At 29.3% G+C, this 21,796-nt stretch overlaps 1 protein-coding gene across 3 annotated transcripts; it reads left to right on the forward strand.

Annotated features, from left to right (window-relative positions):
* Nucleotides 1-11,795: 11,795 nt before the first annotated feature.
* LOC109788373 (uncharacterized) lies at nucleotides 11,796-19,829 on the forward strand. Of its 3 annotated transcripts, none has more exons than XM_020347080.3 (17): nucleotides 11,796-12,306; nucleotides 12,901-13,254; nucleotides 13,381-13,521; nucleotides 13,726-13,858; nucleotides 13,958-14,071; nucleotides 14,176-14,249; nucleotides 14,329-14,403; nucleotides 14,901-14,993; nucleotides 15,111-15,171; nucleotides 15,385-15,717; nucleotides 16,078-16,138; nucleotides 16,245-16,344; nucleotides 17,462-17,531; nucleotides 17,640-17,792; nucleotides 17,952-18,047; nucleotides 18,519-18,838; nucleotides 19,289-19,829. In XM_020347080.3, the coding sequence occupies exons 1-17, from the start codon at nucleotides 12,226-12,228 to the stop codon at nucleotides 19,544-19,546; spliced, it is 2,517 nt and encodes an 838-aa protein (XP_020202669.1). In that variant the 5' UTR covers nucleotides 11,796-12,225; the 3' UTR covers nucleotides 19,547-19,829. The 3 variants fall into 3 exon arrangements, with proteins under 3 accessions (XP_020202669.1, XP_020202668.1, XP_020202670.1); XM_020347079.3 differs by having other exon boundaries at nucleotides 11,797-12,306; nucleotides 16,012-16,138; XM_020347081.3 differs by lacking the exon at nucleotides 11,796-12,306 and having other exon boundaries at nucleotides 13,113-13,254; nucleotides 13,378-13,521; nucleotides 16,012-16,138.
* Nucleotides 19,830-21,796: the final 1,967 nt, after the last annotated feature.

Here is a 21,796-nt window from a genome sequence, read left to right on the forward strand (position 1 = left end):
AATATTTTAATTTTATCAAATAAAATTATAAACTAATTAATAATAAATTTAAAAACTAACTTATTTGACATATCAAAATCACCGTAAAACTTCAAGATAGCATTGGTTACAAATTAATAGAAAAAATAATTGTATATGAAATTTCAGAATCTTAACTATTTAATAGAAATAACGAAACACATGTTATAAAACTACAAATAATTTTAATATAAATAAAAATATTAATTATTTTTAACTGTATGGCAATAAAAGATAAATAAAACGAAACAATTCACAAATTAGTCAAATATGATAAGGAATAATATAATCACAACCCGAATCCCTAAAAACTGAAATAATTTTTTTGGGGGGCAATTTTGAGTTGGTTATCGGATAAAAATGTTGAAATTTCAACTAGATGGATTTGGGTGGTCGGATTTGGTTTTAAATTAAATTTTGAGCCAAACAAAATCCATACATGTTTTTTTGTTTGTTATATAACAATGGTATAATATAACATCAAAAATATTAAAATTAAAACAAAATATTACAAATTGAATAATCAATATAACATTTTAAGTTTATACTTTAAAAATATGAATTTATTACGACCTTTTTGGTTTTAAGAATTGAAAATAAAAAGTAAGTGTTTGGCCTTTAGGCCATTAGAATTAAAAATTAAAATATAAAATTATCTTATTACATAATTAAGATATATTTTTATTTTTTAAATTATGTAAAAATGTAAAATGTCTTAAAAATTATTGGTCATATTTGAGTTCAATCCATTCAAATCCAATTCAATTCACCTCAAACTTGCATAACTTGAACCAATGTTAAGGTAGAAATGAGCCTAAACTTAATATGTTTTAATTGAGTTCAATCCATTCAAATCCAATTTAATCCACCTCAAACCTACATAACTTGAATAAATGTTTAGACACAAATGAGCCTAAACTTGATGTGTTTTAGGTTGGACAAGATATTTTTAACTCAAACTCTCTCTCAATGGGCAGCCTTACATGAAAGGAATATAATTATGATATGTATACGGTAGAAAGAGTACACATTTAGTAATGTTAATTATGTCTTCTTAAGACTATAGCCAAATATTAATAATATATATAATGAAGGTGATAATTGTGAAATATTTATACAATTTTTTATCAATTTAGATAATTATTAATATATATTAATTAATATATATATATATATATATATTATGTTTCTAAATTTTGTTTTTGACCATAAAATTTAATCAAAAGTTAATTTTATTTTAAGGTTTAATTATTTAAATATTACATATTTTTAATATATTTTTTTAGATATAACATAGGGAAAAAATAATTTGGAAGCTACAAATTTGAGAGAAAAATCATCCCTCAAGCTCAAAGCCACAAATTTGTTCATAGCGACAACAAATCATTTTGAGAGAGACAAATAGAGAGCACCCCTAGAAGTATACAAATGCTAGCTCATAGTGAGTTACTTATAATCAAGGTTAAAAAATCTTTTTAAAATTACAACCTAAATAAGATGTTAATAATATTTTATTAAGGAATTGGGATAAATCTTATTAGTCAACTTTTAATCTTGATTTTTAATGCATAATTGTTTAACAAAAGTTATCAAAAGATAGATATTTTTTTTTAAACAATTTAGACTTTCTCACCTAAGAAATTAGAATTTAAATATAATTATAAGTTATCAAATTAACTATATAATTACAACATTAAATAAAAAATTAAGAAATTTTTCATAGAAAAAATTAATAAATCAATCTCCGACTATTCTTCTTATAAATTTAAATTTATCATAATTTATTATATTATTTTATTTTTATTAAATTTAAATATTTATTGTTGAATAATTTCAAATTCTTATAAAATTATCTATTTAGTACTAAAATTATATTATATAATTATAAATTAAACTCCTCAAAAATTTAATAATTTAAACGTTTATTCAATTTATTATTACAATTGATAGTAATTGTTAAATGCATATAAAAAAATTTCAAGCGCAAAACCTGTGAACATCGCAATCATTTTGTGTTTCCAAAAGTTCTGAGCTGGCAACAAGTACATAGAAGTAGCAGCTACTGATAACTAATAAAAATGTTTGGTGAAAAGCAGAAGTTACTTCCTTGGACCGTTGAATGATTGAATAAACACCAATAAAAAAATGTTCTGATGTTTATGTGAACTACGTTTTACGCCACCTAAAGTATAATTGAACAAGTTATATTATTAATTTGTGTACATACTTTGTACAATACATTGTTATAATTTTTTTATTTTTCTATCACATTTTTTTAATTTTATTTATATTTTTGCAAACAAAATAATCTGTAAGAATATTCTAATCGAATATATGTTTACTGAGAAAATAATAATCATAGCATTTTTTAAGTTAATATGATTTTTTTGTGTTTATATATTGGGTTTCCAATTCAAACAATTATATGTATTTATGAGCTTACAGAACTTGCCGGTTAGGCACATCAGATTCAGACTCACTGCATTACTGTTGGATACAGTTTATGTGTTGTGCATATTCTTCCTTATTATTGAAATTAGAAAAGTAAATCAATATTATAGTGAAAGTGCATGGTTTTTATTTTTTATTTTCTTACAATTTAACAATAAATTAGATATTACAAAAACCATATAAAAATTGCATAGCCACATAAATAGGCAATGCATATTATATATATGGAAAAAGTGAATAAAAATGCAGAGGAGTTATATAATTAGGCATTCCCCACTTGGCACCAAGCATTTCATAACTTTAGACATTTTCCATGTGGCAGGGCGTTGGGCTTCACCAAACTGGGCCTCATGCCAGTCCCACTCTCTTGTCTTCTTCTCATTATAAAAATGAATGTATTTTTATACCCCCAAATATACCTAATAAAATGGTTTTTTTATTGAATGATTTTTTCCTTTCGGGTGTTATACATAGGTAGCTATCACCAACTTCTTCAACTTTCTTTATCTAATAAGCAATGACATTTTGAATGCACTTGTTAGCTACCTTTGCCTACTAAGCATCCCATACTAAATATAGTAAACTCGCCTTTCAAATTCTATTTATATTTTTTTAGACATTAGAGTTATCTATCAATTTTGTTAATAACCAATATATGTTGAAAATTCTGACTATAGTAATGTTTTCTTTTTCAATAACTTTTTTATTTATTTACGATGCTCAAATATGATATATTACTTGCGAGATTAATGTCTAATTTTACTTTGATCAACAATCTTATTAGTGAAATTATGTTTTTATAGTAAAATTATACATTTTGTTTTCTACAAATAAGAGATAAATTGATAACCTAGATGATACAATTTTTCCTTTCAAATTAGAAATGGAAAGAAAATAGTATTAAATAGGTTGTTGTATAATGTTGTTACATGAATATGGTATTCTTGATCCATTAATTGTAGCTGGATGCTGCTCCTGAAGGAAGTTTGGGTCAATGAAATAAAAGCTTATCATGAGTGCCGTATTGGTAGCTAACTAGGTATCCAAACAAACGTCCTTTAGATGAAAGCATTTAAGAGCATTAGTCCAATAGGGTAAGTGTTGCAGTTGATAACACACAAACCCCAAGAGTTGGTGCCTCGGTGGTAGGCAACCAAATTTTTAATTAATTATGCAGGTCAATGAGCAATTGTTTGAACCATAAGTTGAGATTCTTTAACACCATGATGAGCAATTGTTTATTTATCTCTGCACTTATGGATTAGTTTCCAACTTTTTTAAAAAAATCGGTGTACCCCAACAAAATGTTAAAAAGCAGGAAGAAAATAAAAAAGACGGTGTGGGACACTAATTAATGATGCTGAGTACTCTCAATTATCACCCAGAGGAGAAAAAGTGGTATCTCTTTTATCGCATGAAAGGACTCCTATCTGCTATATTTTGAGGTCCACCTTCCATTTTATAATTTATATGTATAGCAGACGAAATATTTGATAGTGATACATACTAGGATTTTGTGGCCTAACTTTTTCTCTTCTCCAAAGAGGAGACACTAATGATTATTGATTGGTAATGTGGTGGAGCAAGTTTGAACTGCTAAAAACATTTTGTATTATTTTTATTTCCACGCACAGTAGTTTACTGTCTAAACCTCTCTTAAGGGCATAGTTTTATTACTGATTTACTGTTTCTTGATTTTGAATTGTTCATAACAAATAGCTTATGTTAACGAATGTAAGTTGTGGATTGAGGGGTTTGACCAACTGCCATCATCCCATATATGTTGTGATGGCTCAGTCAAACTATCAAGTTTATCTTTAAAATTTTTGTTTGTAGATAAAGTTATATATATATATATATATATATATATATATATATATGATTTTTATTGATTTTGATTTTATACAAAATTATTAGGTTTTAATTTGTACAAATTATAAAATTGTTGCTTTAAGTCCTGAGTATGGGATTGAATTTTTTGTTTTGTTTTATATTATATATAGAAATTAAAATTCACTAAATAAAAATCTTTATAGGAGTTAAAACTAAAAAAACTGTTATATTTTCAAAGACAATAAATATATTTAAACTTTCATAGAAATGTTGATTCCGAAGGGAAAAAAGAGCAGACATTTATATACTTTTTTACTCATGATAATATATATATATATAGTAGAAGACAAAACTTAGATTATACTATGTTGTTAACATTTTCTAATCAAAATAATAAATATTTCATTTCAATATAACTGTTATTCTCATTTAGCCATTAAAATGATTAGTAACTATTAAAACCAAGCATTGACATTGATTAGAAAATAATGCTAGTTATATTCTATTTAATCTTTGTCCTTATGTGTATTGCATTTGAATTGTCATACTCATATGATTACTTATTAAAGTAATTTTATACTAATTATTTTTTTTATATTAAATTATACTAATTATATTAGTATAATTTTGGATCGTCTTATATGACAAGTGTCATGTCTTTCTTTCTCGTACTTGAAAAGTTGTGAAATGTTTGGTTGAGGGCTCTTTCTAAGGGCGGCCTTATCCCAATCACATTTAATAAAAGCGTGAAAAGATTGTCCAAGGTCTCTTGAACCTCACTAGTACTATAGGGTTTGTTAATGTGTTCTATAGCGTAAACAAAATTAACCTCATTTTTTAAATAACTTTGTCCCTTCTCTATTTGGGTATGTTATTTGGGTACGAAGTCGTGACAAAGATAACATTTTATCTTTGTAGAAAATAGAGATTAATTCCGTGAAAATGAACTATACTTTTTATTAAATAACAAAAAACCTTATCTTTTAAGTATATGATTAGGAGCTAGTTTAATATTAATTTAATGTATATAAATAAATATTTATTAGAAAAGATTAATTTTTTAAATAGATTTTGATATTTTAAAAGAGTGATTTTTAGGTTTTAATTAATAGATACCTTAATTCATCTAAAAATAAGACTTTATCAATGAACATCTTAAAATTGTTCAAATTTAACAACTCAAGTTTTAATTAAATAAGGATATATAATTCTTTTCTAATAGGTCGATCTTATAAGGATAAAATGATGTCTTCAGTTATGACTTTTTGATCAAACTATTTAAGTTAATGATTTTTTATTAACAACTTAAGTTTGAGGGATGAAAATCACTTGTCTCACTTCTTACTCCACAATAATATTTTGACACATCAATTAAAAATACACATGACTTATTTTTATTTTTATTTTTGTTCGTCCCTGGAGTATCCACCGCCGATAACGGTGACTAATCTCCTCGCTAGGTTGGAGACACCTCAAAGGGTGGGATAGCTGGCCCCAAGATTTAACGCGACTGCATACACAAGGCAGGATTCAAACCCCTGACTTTGCTTAAGCATGGATCAACCCCTACTACTGAACCACACACTTGAGGTTACACGTGACTTATTAGAATCATGAAAATAAAAAATAAAAAATATATTATTTATCAATAAAATTACATAAAAATGAATATCAATAAATGATGAATTAAAATAACAAAAACTAAAATAGATAATAATTTAAAGAAATTTGAGTCAAAATACATTAAATATTATTCTTATAAAGAAAATGTCCTATAATAAATTAATTTATACTATACTCCTCTCCTAAGATATAATAATACGTCAAATCAATCATATATAGTAAAAGATTCCCTAATTCAACAATACCACTCCAAATCACAAAAAATACTTTAATAATAATATATTTAATAAAAAAAATTATACATTACAATATATCACACTTATATATATGCATAGTGTCTTGTATTGTAATTTCTCTTACGCACAAATATATGAACTAGAGTATGCCATGTGTCGTAATTTTAAGAAGGAACCTGCACCGGTAAAACAACCAAAAAAACCTAACGTCCAAAAGTTACCAATAAAACTAATTGAGCTCCCACGTGCACTGAATAAAGACTTGATCTAAGTAAAAAAAAAAAACACAACGGATTTAATTCTTGAAATCATCAATAAAAGCTAATTAAAATATTAAAATATAAATTAAATAAATAAAAACATTTAATTTAAATTACAAATAAAATTTTCCAACAATCCTTCACTAATTCAAAATTGAAATCAAGAATCAAAATATATAAAAACCTTAAAAAACAATTTTTAATGGAATATGACTATTTTTTTTAAGGATAAGAAACTTTATGAATTTGAGCCTTATACCTAGTACAATGAACTTTTACCCGAGAAAAATATGGAGACATAATTGCCATGAATCATATCCTTTTAACTAGGCTTTAGAGTATAACACAAATAAAATAAGTATTCATTTTGTGTTCTAATCAATGGTATACGTTACAGTCTTACACATATATCTTATTTTGCAAGTATCACTCAGAAATTTGTCCATATTTCACGGTGATAGGCCTACCGCCACACTCACTAGGTGAATATTTCAAAGGGTGGCTTGTGACCCTCACCCTTACAATTGCAATTGTCAAGTTTATTAAAAGGAATTTTAATTTGTTTTTACTAAAAAAATTATATATACCTCAACCTTGTAATTGGCACAATTTAAAAAATACATCTCGGCATAGGAATAAAAATCTGAACATCTTCATATAATAATATTTTTTTTTGTGTCTTAGCCAACAAATAACTTCGCTGTTACTCATTGAACTTCATTCTTGGGATCGCATTCACAAAGTGGATGTTAGTGATTGTGACTATTTAATGGGCCTTAATCTTATTCCCTTCCACAATTTACTATGTGTTGATATACAACTTTTTTCTTTATAAGCAAATTCGCAAAATTTTCTCTAAAAAGTAATTTCACTCTCTATGAGACAATTTTAATCCAATTTCATTCGCGACTTTGATAGGAACACACAAGAATTGGAGTGAAGATGTTTGCACTTAAACATATCCATTTAAAAATCAAAAGTCACGAGATATAAGACGATAAATATTAATAATAATTGATATATTATTAATTTATCTAAGATTTTCTTATTTTCCCACAAAAATTATGCAAGTATTTTCTTTTTATCGAAGATGAAACCCATAAAACATATATTTTTTTCAATTTCATTGTCCAACTTTCTTACATTGTCAGTATTAAATCATAGAACCATTAACAATCATTTTTCCATTAGTTACAAATCAATGAAAGTAACAAGTTATAAATCCAACATGATTCAACAAATATTAATTCACAATCATCATAAAAGTTTCAATATCACATAAACTTTCATGGTTAAAAAGAATGCAAACATAATGTTTATAGGTATGAAGATTACATCTTTAATAAAGTTCTTTCAAGTATTAGAAATATAAAGAATATTGTTATATCAAAATAAATATTTTTTGTTATCATGGTAAATAATTTGATAAATATAAATAAAATTTAAAATTACTCCTTTTTTTATACCAATATATTACACAACTGAAAATCATAAAGCACTAGGTCCTATCTTAAGGTCACGCCATGAATGTGTTGCAATTACGTTATACACTATTGATCTCGATTTTAACCATCATAATTATAACACATTTTGCTAACCACAACAAATTATACAAAAGAAGCAAAAAATCAACATGATCAAAGCACTCTAATAATTGAATCATATATGATAGATCACAATAGGTCAATTGGAGTTTCATTCTTTACCTTTATCTCCACATTTTTACATGATTACACAATTATTCTCCAAGACAAATTATTGCCTTTATAACCCCATTATTCGGCGTTTGTACTCTACCACATCAAAACAAGATTCATCAAATATAGCTAATTTAAAGTAATACTTTCTATTTTCATGGTAAATATTATTATAAAAAAGGATTTTGATTTAGAATAAAGTTTTTCTCTCTAAGATTGTTAGAACCATGAAAATAGGGAATAAAAAATTATTATTTATCTATGAAATTATATCAAAATGAATATCAACAAATGATGGTACATTATTTTGTAATACACTCCTATCCTAAAATATGACAACTCGTCAGATCAATTGTGTGTAACGAAAAATGTTTGAACTAAAGAACACCACTCCAAAACACAAAAACACTTTAATAATGATATCAAAAGGTATTTAGTAAAAACAGAGAGAGATAATTTACACATTATAATATATTACACTTATATGTGTAGTGTTTCTCTAATGCACAAATATATAAACTAGAGGAGGTCAGCCGAACACACCTCCTCGGTAGGTCTTGCACATGATTCATTAGTTATTTCTTGGGGTAGTTGACAGACCATTATTATACACTTGAGGTGACTTTGACGTTACATATCCCGAATGACAACGTACTTAAGAAATCAATGATTTAAAAAATTCAAGAATCAAGGGAAACAAAAAAAAAATCTCTCTAAAAAGGTTATTCACTTGGACGAACTCTTCTCCTAATAAGCCAAAGACTTGGAGGTTATGTACCGGGTAGGTCTCAACATCCCTACCAAAGACATCTCAGCTTCCATTCATGACTTGATAAGGAAAAACCTTGGTTATTGTCTAAATACTAATCGACATAACTAGTAGAAACTACTCTTAATTCGAATAGTCCTCGACATAATGGGGACTTTCATTCAATGATCAAGTCTAGCAAATGGTAACATCTAACATTACATGACAATAAAAGATTTTGAATGCACTTTAATGCTTTTTTTACTAATGGTAACATTTTCTTTCTTATATATACACCAACATTTCACTTACATAAGGTACGCTCATTCTTGAGATTATAAATATATGCTCAGAACACTCGTTGACTTAAACATCAAAATCTCTTTTACAAATATAACTACCAATCCAAAAACTGAATACTTTCAAAGACTTTAAATGAATATTTTTTTTAACAAGTACGTATAATTTTATACTAATAATATGATATAATGTTATATTAATAAATATACAATTTATACAATCAATATATTGCGTTAATAATAAGATATGTTTATTGATTAGTATAAATTGATAGTATTTATGTATATAATTTCATTGAAAGTATACCCAATAAATAATCTTGAATCGCTTAATAATTTTCCTTAATAAAAATTTGCTATTAACATTTTTCGATGAACTCAAATATAACTAAGCTCCACTATTGATGTAAAATTAATATAGTATTGTAAAAACTTACATGAAATTCCACGGGTGTTATTTATATCATTCTTTATTTAAAATTGAAATTTTATCTCAATATCATGTAAAATAAAAGTATATGTTAAAATATTATGTAAAATATCAAGATGAAATTCTAATTTCTTTTTCGAAGTACAACAAAAAGGTAAGTTTTTTCCTTTTAATTTTTTTTTTTTTGGGTCGTTAACATGCACCGTTGCATATTTAAAGTAACTAATTAAGTGATTCTTACATGAGTATACTTCTTATAAATAAAAATTAAGAAAAACTATATATTTATTTATTTATGTTAATAAGAACAAAAAGATAGCGTTAAAGTGTTTTTACTTTTTAGGATATTTTGACTTTTTATTTTATTTTATTAATTGTGCTTATAAACACCATTCATATAATAAATTAAGAATTGCTTCCTCAGTTGTGACCTTTGTTATTTCTTTTTCTCCTCTGCTATCTTCTTTTCTTTTAGGTAGTATGTTATTTTCTGTTGGGCAATTTTTTCTTCGACGAAGGAATCACACCTTCTATATTGCAATTTTTCTTTGATTTAGGAAACACCCCTTTTTTATCCTACAATGACTCCAATCCTAGACGTGTAGTCTTGGAACATAGTTATCGGCATCATTCAGAATTTGCGAGTTACAGTAATATTAAAGTAATATTTTAAATTATAAAATATTAAATTAAATAATTATTTTATAATAAATTTATTAAAATATATTAATATTTTAATTTTTCGGACCGGAGAAAATTTCGGAAACTGTAACGTAGCTCATACAAAAATACCAAGAACGGAATTCCACGTTTCCAATTCTCCAAGTTGCGGTCGTGAATAGTGAACATGTTGGTACCTTACCACTTCATCCATCTTCCATATATTAGAAACAACCTGAACTTGGCATAAAAAGTAATGGTTATAATACCTTTCTAATTTTTATTAATGGTTAAAATACCTTCCTAATTTTTATAAATTTATTAATTTTATCTTTTAGTTTTATAATTTAAAATAAATATTTTTAATCTTTATATTTATAATTTTTAAGATAAAATATATATTTTTTAAATTTTATTGACTTTATCTTTTAAATTATATAGTTTAAAATACATATTTTTTAATTCCTATAATTATATTTTTAATTTTTTTTATTTTTATTGTTAATTTCTTTATAATGTTATTTTTACCTAAGAGATGTGGACTTATTAAATTTAAGTGAGATGGACGTGTCACTTAATTTAAAAAAAAAAATAGGAGTCTAAATGCTTTTGTGGATAGTTAATAATTCCTATAATTAAATGTAATACAGATAAGCGGTCAAATTGTTGATGAGTAAGTAATATGTAAATCATTAAATAATTCATCGACATCTTAAAAATCAAATACTTCATGTTATGTAGATTTAATACGTTTATATTACTCACATAAATGATGTTAGAAAAAAATTAATGGTAGAAACTAAAAAAATTAAAAAATATAAACATATAAATTAAAATAATTTATTTTAAACTATAAAAATTTAAAGATAAAAGAAGGAAAATTATATGTATTTTTAAACAAATTAATAGACCCTTTTCGTTGTTTTACTTCAGGTAAGGTATAATATTCATCCCTCACTAGTTTTTGATTCTGTTTTAATTCTTTACTTTTAACTTATCACAATTAAATCTTTTGATTAACTTATTCTTACTTAAAACTTTAAAATACTCGTATTTTACACCAAATTCTTACTAACCGGATTAATTAAACTATTTTAAAGTTTTCCCAGTAACATTCATGGATAAAAAAAATTATATATTACTTTAAAAAATTCTGAAATTTAATTAAATTATGAATTCTTAACCTGATAAATAACTTTTAATCTAAAATTTGTTTTAAATTTTTAATCATTTAAACTATAATAAAGATAATTTATTTAAAAAAATTCATTTAATTTTAAAAATTGAGAAAATTATAATCATAAAATGATATTCAAGATAATGCAATCCATTAGGGCAAAACGACCAAAAGATCTACGTGTGGAACATATCTTGATAAATCATTAGTAATAAGTTATCCTTTAACTAAGATAAAATGTTAGCATTGTAATTATTAATTAAGGATGTTGAGAAGTAAGATGTAGCAGAAGAAGCATTTTTATTTTATTTTTCTTCATTTGGTAGTATTTTATTGGAAAAGCCCAAATATGGTTAAAAAAGGAAGATGTTCTCCACACACTACTCTACCCAATCTATTTGATATTTTTTCTTTCCTCTCTTCCTTCTTTCTTCTTCTTCTTCTTCTTCTTCTTCCGTTCACTGTCAGTGTCTTCCATTCGTCAATTCCACAGATCAGAAAGAGGAAACTATCGCATCTCCAACGCGACTCCGAAGCTCCTCTTCCTCTCTCTGACTCTCTCCATGCGCCAATAACGCTTTCTCTTCCAAAATCAGACTCCTCGCTTCTCACTTCGAACATTGTTCCCTTCTCCCTCTCAAATCCAAATCACTCTTCGCTGCTCCTGTCTCCGAGCCGTTGAATCTCCAAAATGCGTCGCAGCCAGAGATTTTCGCGCGTTCTGAAGCCGATCGAAAATTCGCCGGCGATTTGATGGAATCGGAGAGGTTTTTGTTTCAGTGTTCGCGTTTTCATGGAGCTAATGGTTCGGTGCGCCTCATGCACGCTCTCCAGATTTCATTGCAAGCTTCGATTCGCCGTGGTTGTTTTCGAGGTTAAACACTGCTAGTTCGTGTGCTTTTTTTAGTTGTATGTGAAATTTCTTTTAGTTCAATTTTTTCCGGTCGTTTAGGGTTTATTTATGGATTATCTGCTCAGCTGTGGTGGGGCTCTAATTGGTCGCTGAAAGTAGCGTGACAGTGAATATTTGAAGTTTGTATGTGTTCTGTGTTTTTGTTATGTTTGTCCTGAAATAGAACACTGGATATTAGGGTTTTGTTGTAAGAGCAATTTTTTACCCGGAGTTGTTCTCTGTGTGTGTGTGTGTTTCTCTCTCTCTCTCTCTCTCTCTCTCTCTCTATATATATATATATATATATATATGTATATATATCTGACTTGAAATTCAAGTGGAAGCTGTCCAACTAGCGTCTTTGGTGGCTGATTTCTTATAGATTATTCATTGGTCTTTTTTGGGGACCCTTTGCCTGTGGTTTTATATGATTAATTTTGAAAGTCTGCTGATCTAAGATTTGGCTCCAGTAAATGTTGGCTACTTAAAGATTTCATTCCTTCTAAGTTCTAAGGAAGATAACATTTGAATATTTCCCGTATGTGCTAATGTTTAAACTTCTGCTTCTTGCTGCAGATTATATTGATATTGACATGGGTGGAGGCCCACGATGCAAAGTCCCACGAACACCAACTTCAGTGGGGAGGCTTGGAAAGGAATACTGAGAACATTGCCTCGCACTCTTGCATACATGATCAGATTCTTGAACAGAGGAAGCGACCTGGTCGCAAGGTGTATTCAATTACCCCGCAGGTTTATGATCCTGGTCGCTTGAATTCCCTTCAGAATAAGGGTAGGGCGTTACTTGAAGTGTCAACATTATCAAGGCCTCAAGAGAATGCAAAGAAACCTATTAGGATATATCTAAATTATGATGCTGTTGGCCACTCTCCTGACAGGGATTGTCGAGCAATTGGTGATATTGTCAAAGTGAGTGATTAATATGAATGCAAAAATAAAAATATTTAGAATGTATTTTTATCTATCTACCCTTAACATTTACTATATTTCTCAAGTATTTTGTTGTAATTAAATCTTTAATTTTATATGAAGTAGCTTGGGGAGCCTCCAATGACTTCTCCTCCTGGTTTTCCTTCTTGCAATCCCCATGGTAATCCTCCAGTCTTTGGTGATTGTTGGTATAACTGCACTTTTGAAGATATCTCAGGGGAGGACAAAAAAAGTCGCCTTCGTAAGGTCAAATAAATTTTCCTTTTAAGTTTGTTTTAATTCACTAGGTTGATAATCTTATTTTCCATGAGAAAGTTACTTGGTGATTTGTCAATTATGGCAGCTTTTTATGTCTCTTTAAAAGTGGTTTTGTAGAACTATAATAAATATTAAAATGATCATTCATATAAAGATTGGATAGAGATATTTATCCTTCATTACTAATTTCAGGCATTAGGTCAGACAGCTGACTGGTTTAGGAGAGCTTTGGCAGTTGAGCCCGTCAAGGGTAACTTGCGGTTAAGTGGATATTCTGCATGTGGACAAGATGGAGGTGTGCAGCTTCCTCGCGGATATATTGAGGGTACATTTTATTAGTTGTGTACAATGTTTGTCCTTTAAAAATTAGATGTCATTTGTACTTCTGAATTTAAGAGATTACCATTTTGTTTAACTTCCCCAGAGGGTGTCTTTGATGCCGACTTGGTTCTTTTGGTGACTACAAGACCTACTACTGGAAATACGCTTGCCTGGGCGGTGGCATGTGAACGGGATCAATGGGGTCGTGCTATAGCCGGTACAACATGCTAGAAACATATGTTGGTTTTGGTGGTCTTTTATATTGTCTTGCATTTGGAATGCTTCAGAACTGAAAGTACTCTTTTTTTTTTTTTTTTGCAGGACATGTTAATGTTGCACCTCGCCATTTAACTGCTGAGGCAGAGACCTTGCTTTCAGCTACTCTGATACATGAGGTTTGTTTTTTATATATATGGAGGCACGGGAGGCAATATTTGGCATCCTTCATCCTATTTGATCTGTTTTTTCCTCCAGGTTATGCATGTTCTTGGTTTTGATCCACATGCCTTTGCTCATTTTAGAGATGAAAGCAAAAGACGACGGAACAAGGTATAAACAGGATTTTGTTTTGTATGATCAACTTTATTTTAATTTTTTAGTTTTGTAAGTCTCACAAAGTACAAGTTTCTGAGTCATGATTATTTTCCCCAAATTCTTATTATGATGATAATTATTATTAGTGGTCACTTTCTTATAAATGAAGCATGATATACGTGAAAGTTTAGTAAAACCTCTGCTTGTATTACTGGGGACAAATTGTAATGATTCTGGTGAATGGTAATTCCATTCAATTTCTTTGACTTGTCTTTAAAATAATTTGCATTGAATATGAAGACATTTTTGGGGATAAATAATGAATGAATGATACTAAAGTTTTGTGGTACTTAATTGAGCAGTATATTTTTGTCTCTGGTCTAGTTTTTAGGCATTTATTGTTTTTCTTTCTAATAAGTATATTGGAAATTTTCAGTTCCATCATTCCTTTCCATGTCAGGCAATTCAATGGCATATTTTATAATCTCATCATTAGTTGTTGACTTTTGAAGGTTACCGAACAAGTTATGGATGAAAAGCTTGGACGAATGGTAACACGTGTGGTGCTTCCTCGCGTTGTCATGCATTCTCGATATCATTATTCGGTATTTGCTTGGGAACATATTAGTCTCAAATACTTCAATTGTCCTGTTTACTGTTCTCGTACTTGAATGTCTTTTGTAAAAAATTCAACAAGTGACTGATGAGTAACTTGTTGCCAGGCGTTCTCAGGAAATTTTTCTGGTTTAGAGCTGGAAGATGGTGGAGGACGTGGCACATCAGGTTTGTTATTCATTATTTTTTGCATTGTTAGTGAAATATTAAATTAATTTAATCCTCTTTCTGGGTAAGATTCTAAATATTGATTGGCCTTCCCCATCTCTTGTTTAAATCTTGCTCAAGAGGTTCTTAAAATATCAAATCCCAAAACTATGTCAGCTATTTTCCTTGGAGGCACTGTATATGATTAGTCCAAGATTTGTGAATGACTTGCAGGGTCTCACTGGGAAAAAAGGCTTCTGATGAATGAGATAATGACTGGTTCTGTCGATACAAGATCTGTTGTTTCAAAAATGACATTAGCTCTATTAGAAGATAGTGGATGGTACAAGGCCAATTATAGTATGGCAGACCATCTTGATTGGGGTCGCAACCAAGGTACTGAGTTTGTTACGTCTCCTTGCAATCTTTGGAAAGGAGCCTATCGTTGCAACACAACACAGTTCTCTGGCTGTACATATAACAGGGAGGCAGAGGGATACTGCCCCATCCTAACTTATAGTGGAGATCTCCCTCAGTGGGCTCGGTATTTTCCTCAAGCTAATAAGGGTATGTAGAATCATGCCTTCATTTGTAACATAAAAGTCAATGCTAATCCATTTATGATCTGTTCATGCCTTTTCTACGTTTATGTTACCTCAGACCAGATTCTTTGATATTGATGCTGGATTGTGAAGAAATTGTTTAACCTTCTAGGCTATAGCATTCTGATTGATATGTAGTTACCACTTTATTGTCCTGTTCCCATTACACACCATAGATGTTCTTGTCACTATTCTTTGGTGACCGTTGTAAATGATTTGAACACTAAGTGATTGTTTGGCTGTTCACTGGTTGTTGCAGGTGGACAGTCCTCTTTGGCTGATTATTGCACTTACTTTGTTGCTTACTCTGATGGATCATGTACAGACACTAACAGTGCACGAGCACCTGATAGAATGCTAGGTGAAGTCAGAGGAAGTAACTCTAGGTATGATTTGTGAATGCACACTTATGCCCCTAATATGCTTTACATTTATTTTTCAACTACACAGATGTGTGGAGTTGCTAACTATTATTTTCTCTTTTGGGTGCAGGTGTATGGCTTCATCACTAGTACGCACAGGCTTTGTACGAGGTTCTATGACCCAGGGAAATGGTTGTTATCAGCACAGGTGTATCAACAATTCTTTAGAGGTATGGTTTGGAGTATTAATAGAAATGAAATGCTTCCCTTTCTTGTAATGCTTTATTTTGTTGGATTTTGATCTGGAACTCTGATACTGTCTGATTCTCCAAACTTTGATAATTAAAATTTCCTGCGATCTCATTTTCCTCGATGGACAAAACTTATATCTTTTCCATCAAGTTCTTTATTCTAACGATGACATGTGGATGTTCTTTCCAATAATGAATAACTTAAAATTAAATATTTATTGCAGAATTTTATATAATATATCCATGTGTTATCATTAATTGGAGAGCTTGATGGCAAATGCCAAGAATGTATGAAACTTGATCTAAGTTTTACCCTTTTTTGATCTGTAAGCACCATGTAAATACACTGTTAAGGTGGGCCATGTTAGTTAGGCCTTGTTAGTTGAGACTTGAGAGTAGGCCTTTTATTCTATTAAAATATCAAATTAGTTAGCCTGTTATGCATAAAGGCAGAAGATGATAGGGGGAGTTAGTTGGTGAGAATTAGTTTTTGGGTGGGAGAGTCCAGGCTTTTGAATTCTTGGGAGTTTGTCTGGTGATCATTCTCGTAGATTCTGTCCTTGCCCATTATGCTATCATAGTGGTACTGACCGAAAATTAAGGATTTGATCTATAAATTTTCGTCAATTGTACTTCCTGAAATTAATGTGATATATGCTTCAGTCCTTGGAATCAATGCAATGTCGATAAATTGCATTAATTCCAGGGAGGGATGCTGATTTTATTTATTTATTTATTTTAAATAAGGTTTCCTAAATTTTTTTTTGGTCTTTTCAACATGAATTGTTGGGAGATGATATATTTTTTTTTCTTGTAATACAGTGAATATGGAATGTTTATTGATCCCACGTTTTCATTGATGTAATTGTTAGATTTATAGATAATTTACATTTTGATGAAATGATTATACATGTGATTGCACAATCATGTAATGTCTGAGTACTAGGGCAATTTCTTCATAAAGATTTGAGCAGGCTGTAATTGCTACTACTTTTTTCTCAAGCCTGTATATGAATTGTATGCTCACCCCGCCCCTTCTTTTCCTTCATTACCAAATTCTCTAATGAAGCTGCATTATGTTACCCCTGACGTACAGGTTGCTGTGGATGGTATATGGAAAGTGTGTCCTCAAGCTGGCGGACCCATTCAGTTCCCTGGCTTTAATGGTTAATATTACTGCTATTTTTTTTTGTCTATGTTTAGTTGTTTAAACAGTGGCATTAATCTGTCATTTGTTGCAAAGCAAATTTACTCTTTATTACATTTGTCTATAGGTGAATTAATCTGCCCTGCTTACCATGAGCTCTGTAACACTGACCCAGTAGCTGCGTCTGGTGAATGCCCTGATTCATGTAACTTCAATGGAGATTGTGTTGATGGAAAATGTCGATGCTTTCTTGGATTTCATGGGAATGATTGCAGTAGACGTGAGCTCTTATTTCCCACTTCTATTTTTATGTGATGATTTGTATAATCATTGTGCTTAACTTGCTGTGCTTCTACTCCAAGTTATCTTCAGTTTGGCAGCAGTGCGTAGTTTTCATTTTCTTTTTCTAAAAATGCTCTCTCTTATTAACTTCTTCCAGGTTCCTGCCCCAACAAATGCAATGACAATGGAATATGCCTTTCTAATGGGATTTGTCAATGTAAACCTGGCTACACTGGCATTGACTGCTCCACTGGTACTCACCAATTTTTGAGACTAGATCTTTTTCACAAGATTATTTCTTTGTCCAAGAGATCTACATTTACAAGTTGTGACCTTTTTCTTAGCTTGTGTATTTTGTGATTTGAGGGTGGGTATAACTTGCTTATTTTTAAGGGATTAATTTCTTGCCACCTTATCTAAAAAGTATACCATTTTGTTGCATATACTGTAAATGCCATATCAACCATTCACCAACCTCATGGCTTGGTTAGTGAAAGTTGAAAGCTTTGCTTCGAAACTCCAATGTAATAAGATGTTCTAGGGATGAGCTTTCGAAAAATGTAACCTGGTATAAAAGATCAAGTACCAATTTTTTGGAAACCCAAAAAAGGGAAATAAAAGATTCAGCAATCTTGTCAAACAATTGTTCAAGTACGAAAAACATTTATTTAGTTCTTAAAGAACCATAATTAGGTTATTAACTTGTCCCTCGTACTTTGTGCAGCTGTGTGCGATGAGCAATGCAGCCTTCATGGTGGGGTTTGTGATAATGGAGTTTGCGAATTCCGCTGTTCTGATTATGCGGGATACACATGCCAGAACAGCTCCATGCTCCTATCTAGTCTTTCAGTGTGCAAAAATGTGCTGGGAAATGATGTTTCTGGACAGCATTGTGCGCCCAGTGAACCTAGCATACTACAGCAGCTGGAAGAAGTGGTTGTCATACCCAATTACCACCGATTATTCCCTGGTGGTGCTAGGAAATTATTTAATATATTTGGCAGCACCTACTGTGATGAGACTGCTAAACGGCTTGCCTGCTGGGTATGTTGTCCTTTCATACTAAAATTTTTCTTTAGCTTTTATCGTTTTGCAACTGTACTATGATTTTTTTAGTTAAAAAATTTTGTTTAGTAATCTGATTTTTGTTGGTTTCGTTCCTTCATTTCTTTTCCTAGTTGGCTTACACGTCATTTAAGTGCTGCATGTGACCCTTATTCGGATCAAACCATAGTATTAGCCGAACTTAAATGGTTCTGTAGGTGTTTAATGAATGTTATTTTTTTTTGTTAGCTTTGAGATATTCCTGAGTTTTCAAGTTTTAATATGCCATTTGAAACACGATTAATGCATCACTTTTGCAACGGTGGGAACTGTGAAACACGAGACTCTAGTTTTTATTGAATTGTAATGCTTTCTAACATTGTAGATATCATTAGTGCATAGTTTGTAGTGTTGCCTATTTGTCTGAAGAGGTTGACACTTAATTTTCAGATCTCAATCCAGAAGTGTGACAAGGATGGAGACAACAGGCTTCGAGTATGCCATTCTGCATGCCAATCTTATAATCTAGCATGTGGAGCTTCACTTGATTGCTCTGATCAAACCCTATTCAGCAGTGACGGGGAGGGGGAGGGTCAATGCACTGGCTCTGGTGAGATGAAATCGTCATGGTTTAATCGTCTGCGGAGCAGTTTTTCTTTGAGAAATAGTTCCTTGAAAGGAATATCTGTAAGATATAGGCAACTTTAACTCTTTTTTTGTTTTCTTATTTTATCTTTGGGGGATTTTGGGTTGTAATTTTTTAATCGTTAGATTTAGGGGGTTGCTCACTCATCCAAAATTGTTTAGGAAAAATTGGATGAGGTTGCAGATTTGGCTTTCAAAGAGGAGCCTTTTGTAGAGAAAATTGGGAATCTAGAGATAGAGAAAGTAGAGGGGAAAGAAGAAAATGGGGGAAAAATAGGTTGTTGAGATGGTTGTCAGAGGTTGGGCCGAAGGCCTTAAAAGGAAAAAAGAAAAAAATTCTTCTTCATTCCTGTGTATATATATCACTTTTTTCCCCCCTTTATTTTATTATATTCTGATTACCGTTTTTTGCGCTTTGCTTAATAGTATATTCATAGTTATTCAAAAAAATATTCATAGTTCTTAAAGCTGTCGTGCCTCGTGCATAAAATAATATTTGACCTGCATTCAAGAGTAGTCTTTAATCTTCAATTTTTCCGGAAAAATGAAGATCATCATTAAAAAAAAAAAAACTGTTGATACTCAAGAAAGTTGGCTAATCAGAATGGAATTGGCTTCTCTTGAGAGAAAATTAAATATTGATTTTTAAACATTTATGATTTGTATATATATATTTGTTTCGTAGATGGGTTTCTGCCTTTCTGGACAGTTCACAGGTGTATTCAGAATTCGGATATAACGATTTATTTTGACCTTTCTAGTTTCTTAAAAAGAATTAGAGGTGGTTTGTTTAGCTAAATGAAATTGTTTAATTTAAATTTTAATGTCATGAATTTTTTCCGTAAAAAAATATAATGAATATAACATAATTAGAAAAATTATGAATTTTTAAGAGTTTAATATATATGACTACGTAGTACGTAATAAGGATAATTATGAATTTATCAATTGCAAATCGCGCGTAACTACAACTTATGAATACTAATTTGGTGGGAAAACACACCATTTGATCCATGCACTCGGTAGTGTGTATATATAATTATTAAAATCTCTGTCATTAAATCTCAACTTTTTAATCGTAAACTATAAATCTATAATTATATTTTTATTTTATTTTTTAAAGTGTATATTGTTTAGAGAAAATAAGTAGTTCCTGTTATTATTACCTCAAACATAAGTGCAAGCCCAAACACGCATCAGGAACTGAGTTTATAGCTGAATAAGGTTGGGCTCAAGATTGGACGTAGTAACTCATTAGCTTCCAATTTCATCTTATGGGCCACGTATTCCATAGCCCATTATCTAATAAGCTATCTAATAATTAATAATATAAAAAGAAAAAAATTCTTCAATACCAAAAGTCTCTTTCTTTCAAAAGTTTTTATTTTATTTTATTTATATAAATGTTATTATACGAATAAAATATTAATAATATAAAAGGAAGAAGTTTCAGAAAACAACTCCTTTCCCTCAAAAATTCACTTTCCTCCAAAAGTTTTTTTTATATAAATATTAATATTCAAATAAAATAAATTAATAAAGTAATTAATCAATTTATAAAAAATATATAAATTAGTACTAACAACCACTACATTTTGCACATATAAAATTTGCCTCCAATAATTTCTTCCAATATTTTAATCTTAGACAACTAAAAGTGTCACTTTATCTATACGCACTTAAATACATCAAAATTAATGAAAAAAATCTGAATTAAAATAATTATCACACTGAATAATATTTTAATTAATATATTTATTGTGGATTTAAAAAATTAATTTTGTTTTATATATTTTAATAATTATATATACTTCCATTAATTTTGAATAAATTGCACAGATAATATTAATTTTGGTTGATATTACTGTCATTTGATTAATAAAATTATAACAAGATTTTTAACATATTCATTTAAAATTTTCTACATAGAATTGTTATTATAAAATAAATTGATAATAAAAATTATTAAAAACAAGTAAATATATGAAAAGATGAAAAAATATTTTAATATTTTAATTTTTCAAAATAATCAATTAACGGTTTTATATCAAAATTAAATGAAAAGAAAAACTGCTACCGATTATAATTTTAATAATTGTACAAATATTAAAATAGGTAATATGAATGCTTGATTAAAATTAAACAAATATTAAAAATTTATATCAAAATTAAACGAAAAAAATAACTTTGAACAAATTAACAGTTTCAAATTTATTACAGTGACTAATATTTTAATTAATATATTTATTTTAGATTTAAAACATTAATTTTGATTTCCATAGGTTAGTAATTATATATATAGCCATTAATTTT

Source organism: Cajanus cajan, chromosome 4, assembly GCF_000230855.2.
Source record: "Cajanus cajan strain Asha chromosome 4, NIPB_CcT2T_4, whole genome shotgun sequence".
NCBI classification, from domain to species: Eukaryota; Viridiplantae; Streptophyta; class Magnoliopsida; order Fabales; family Fabaceae; genus Cajanus; species Cajanus cajan.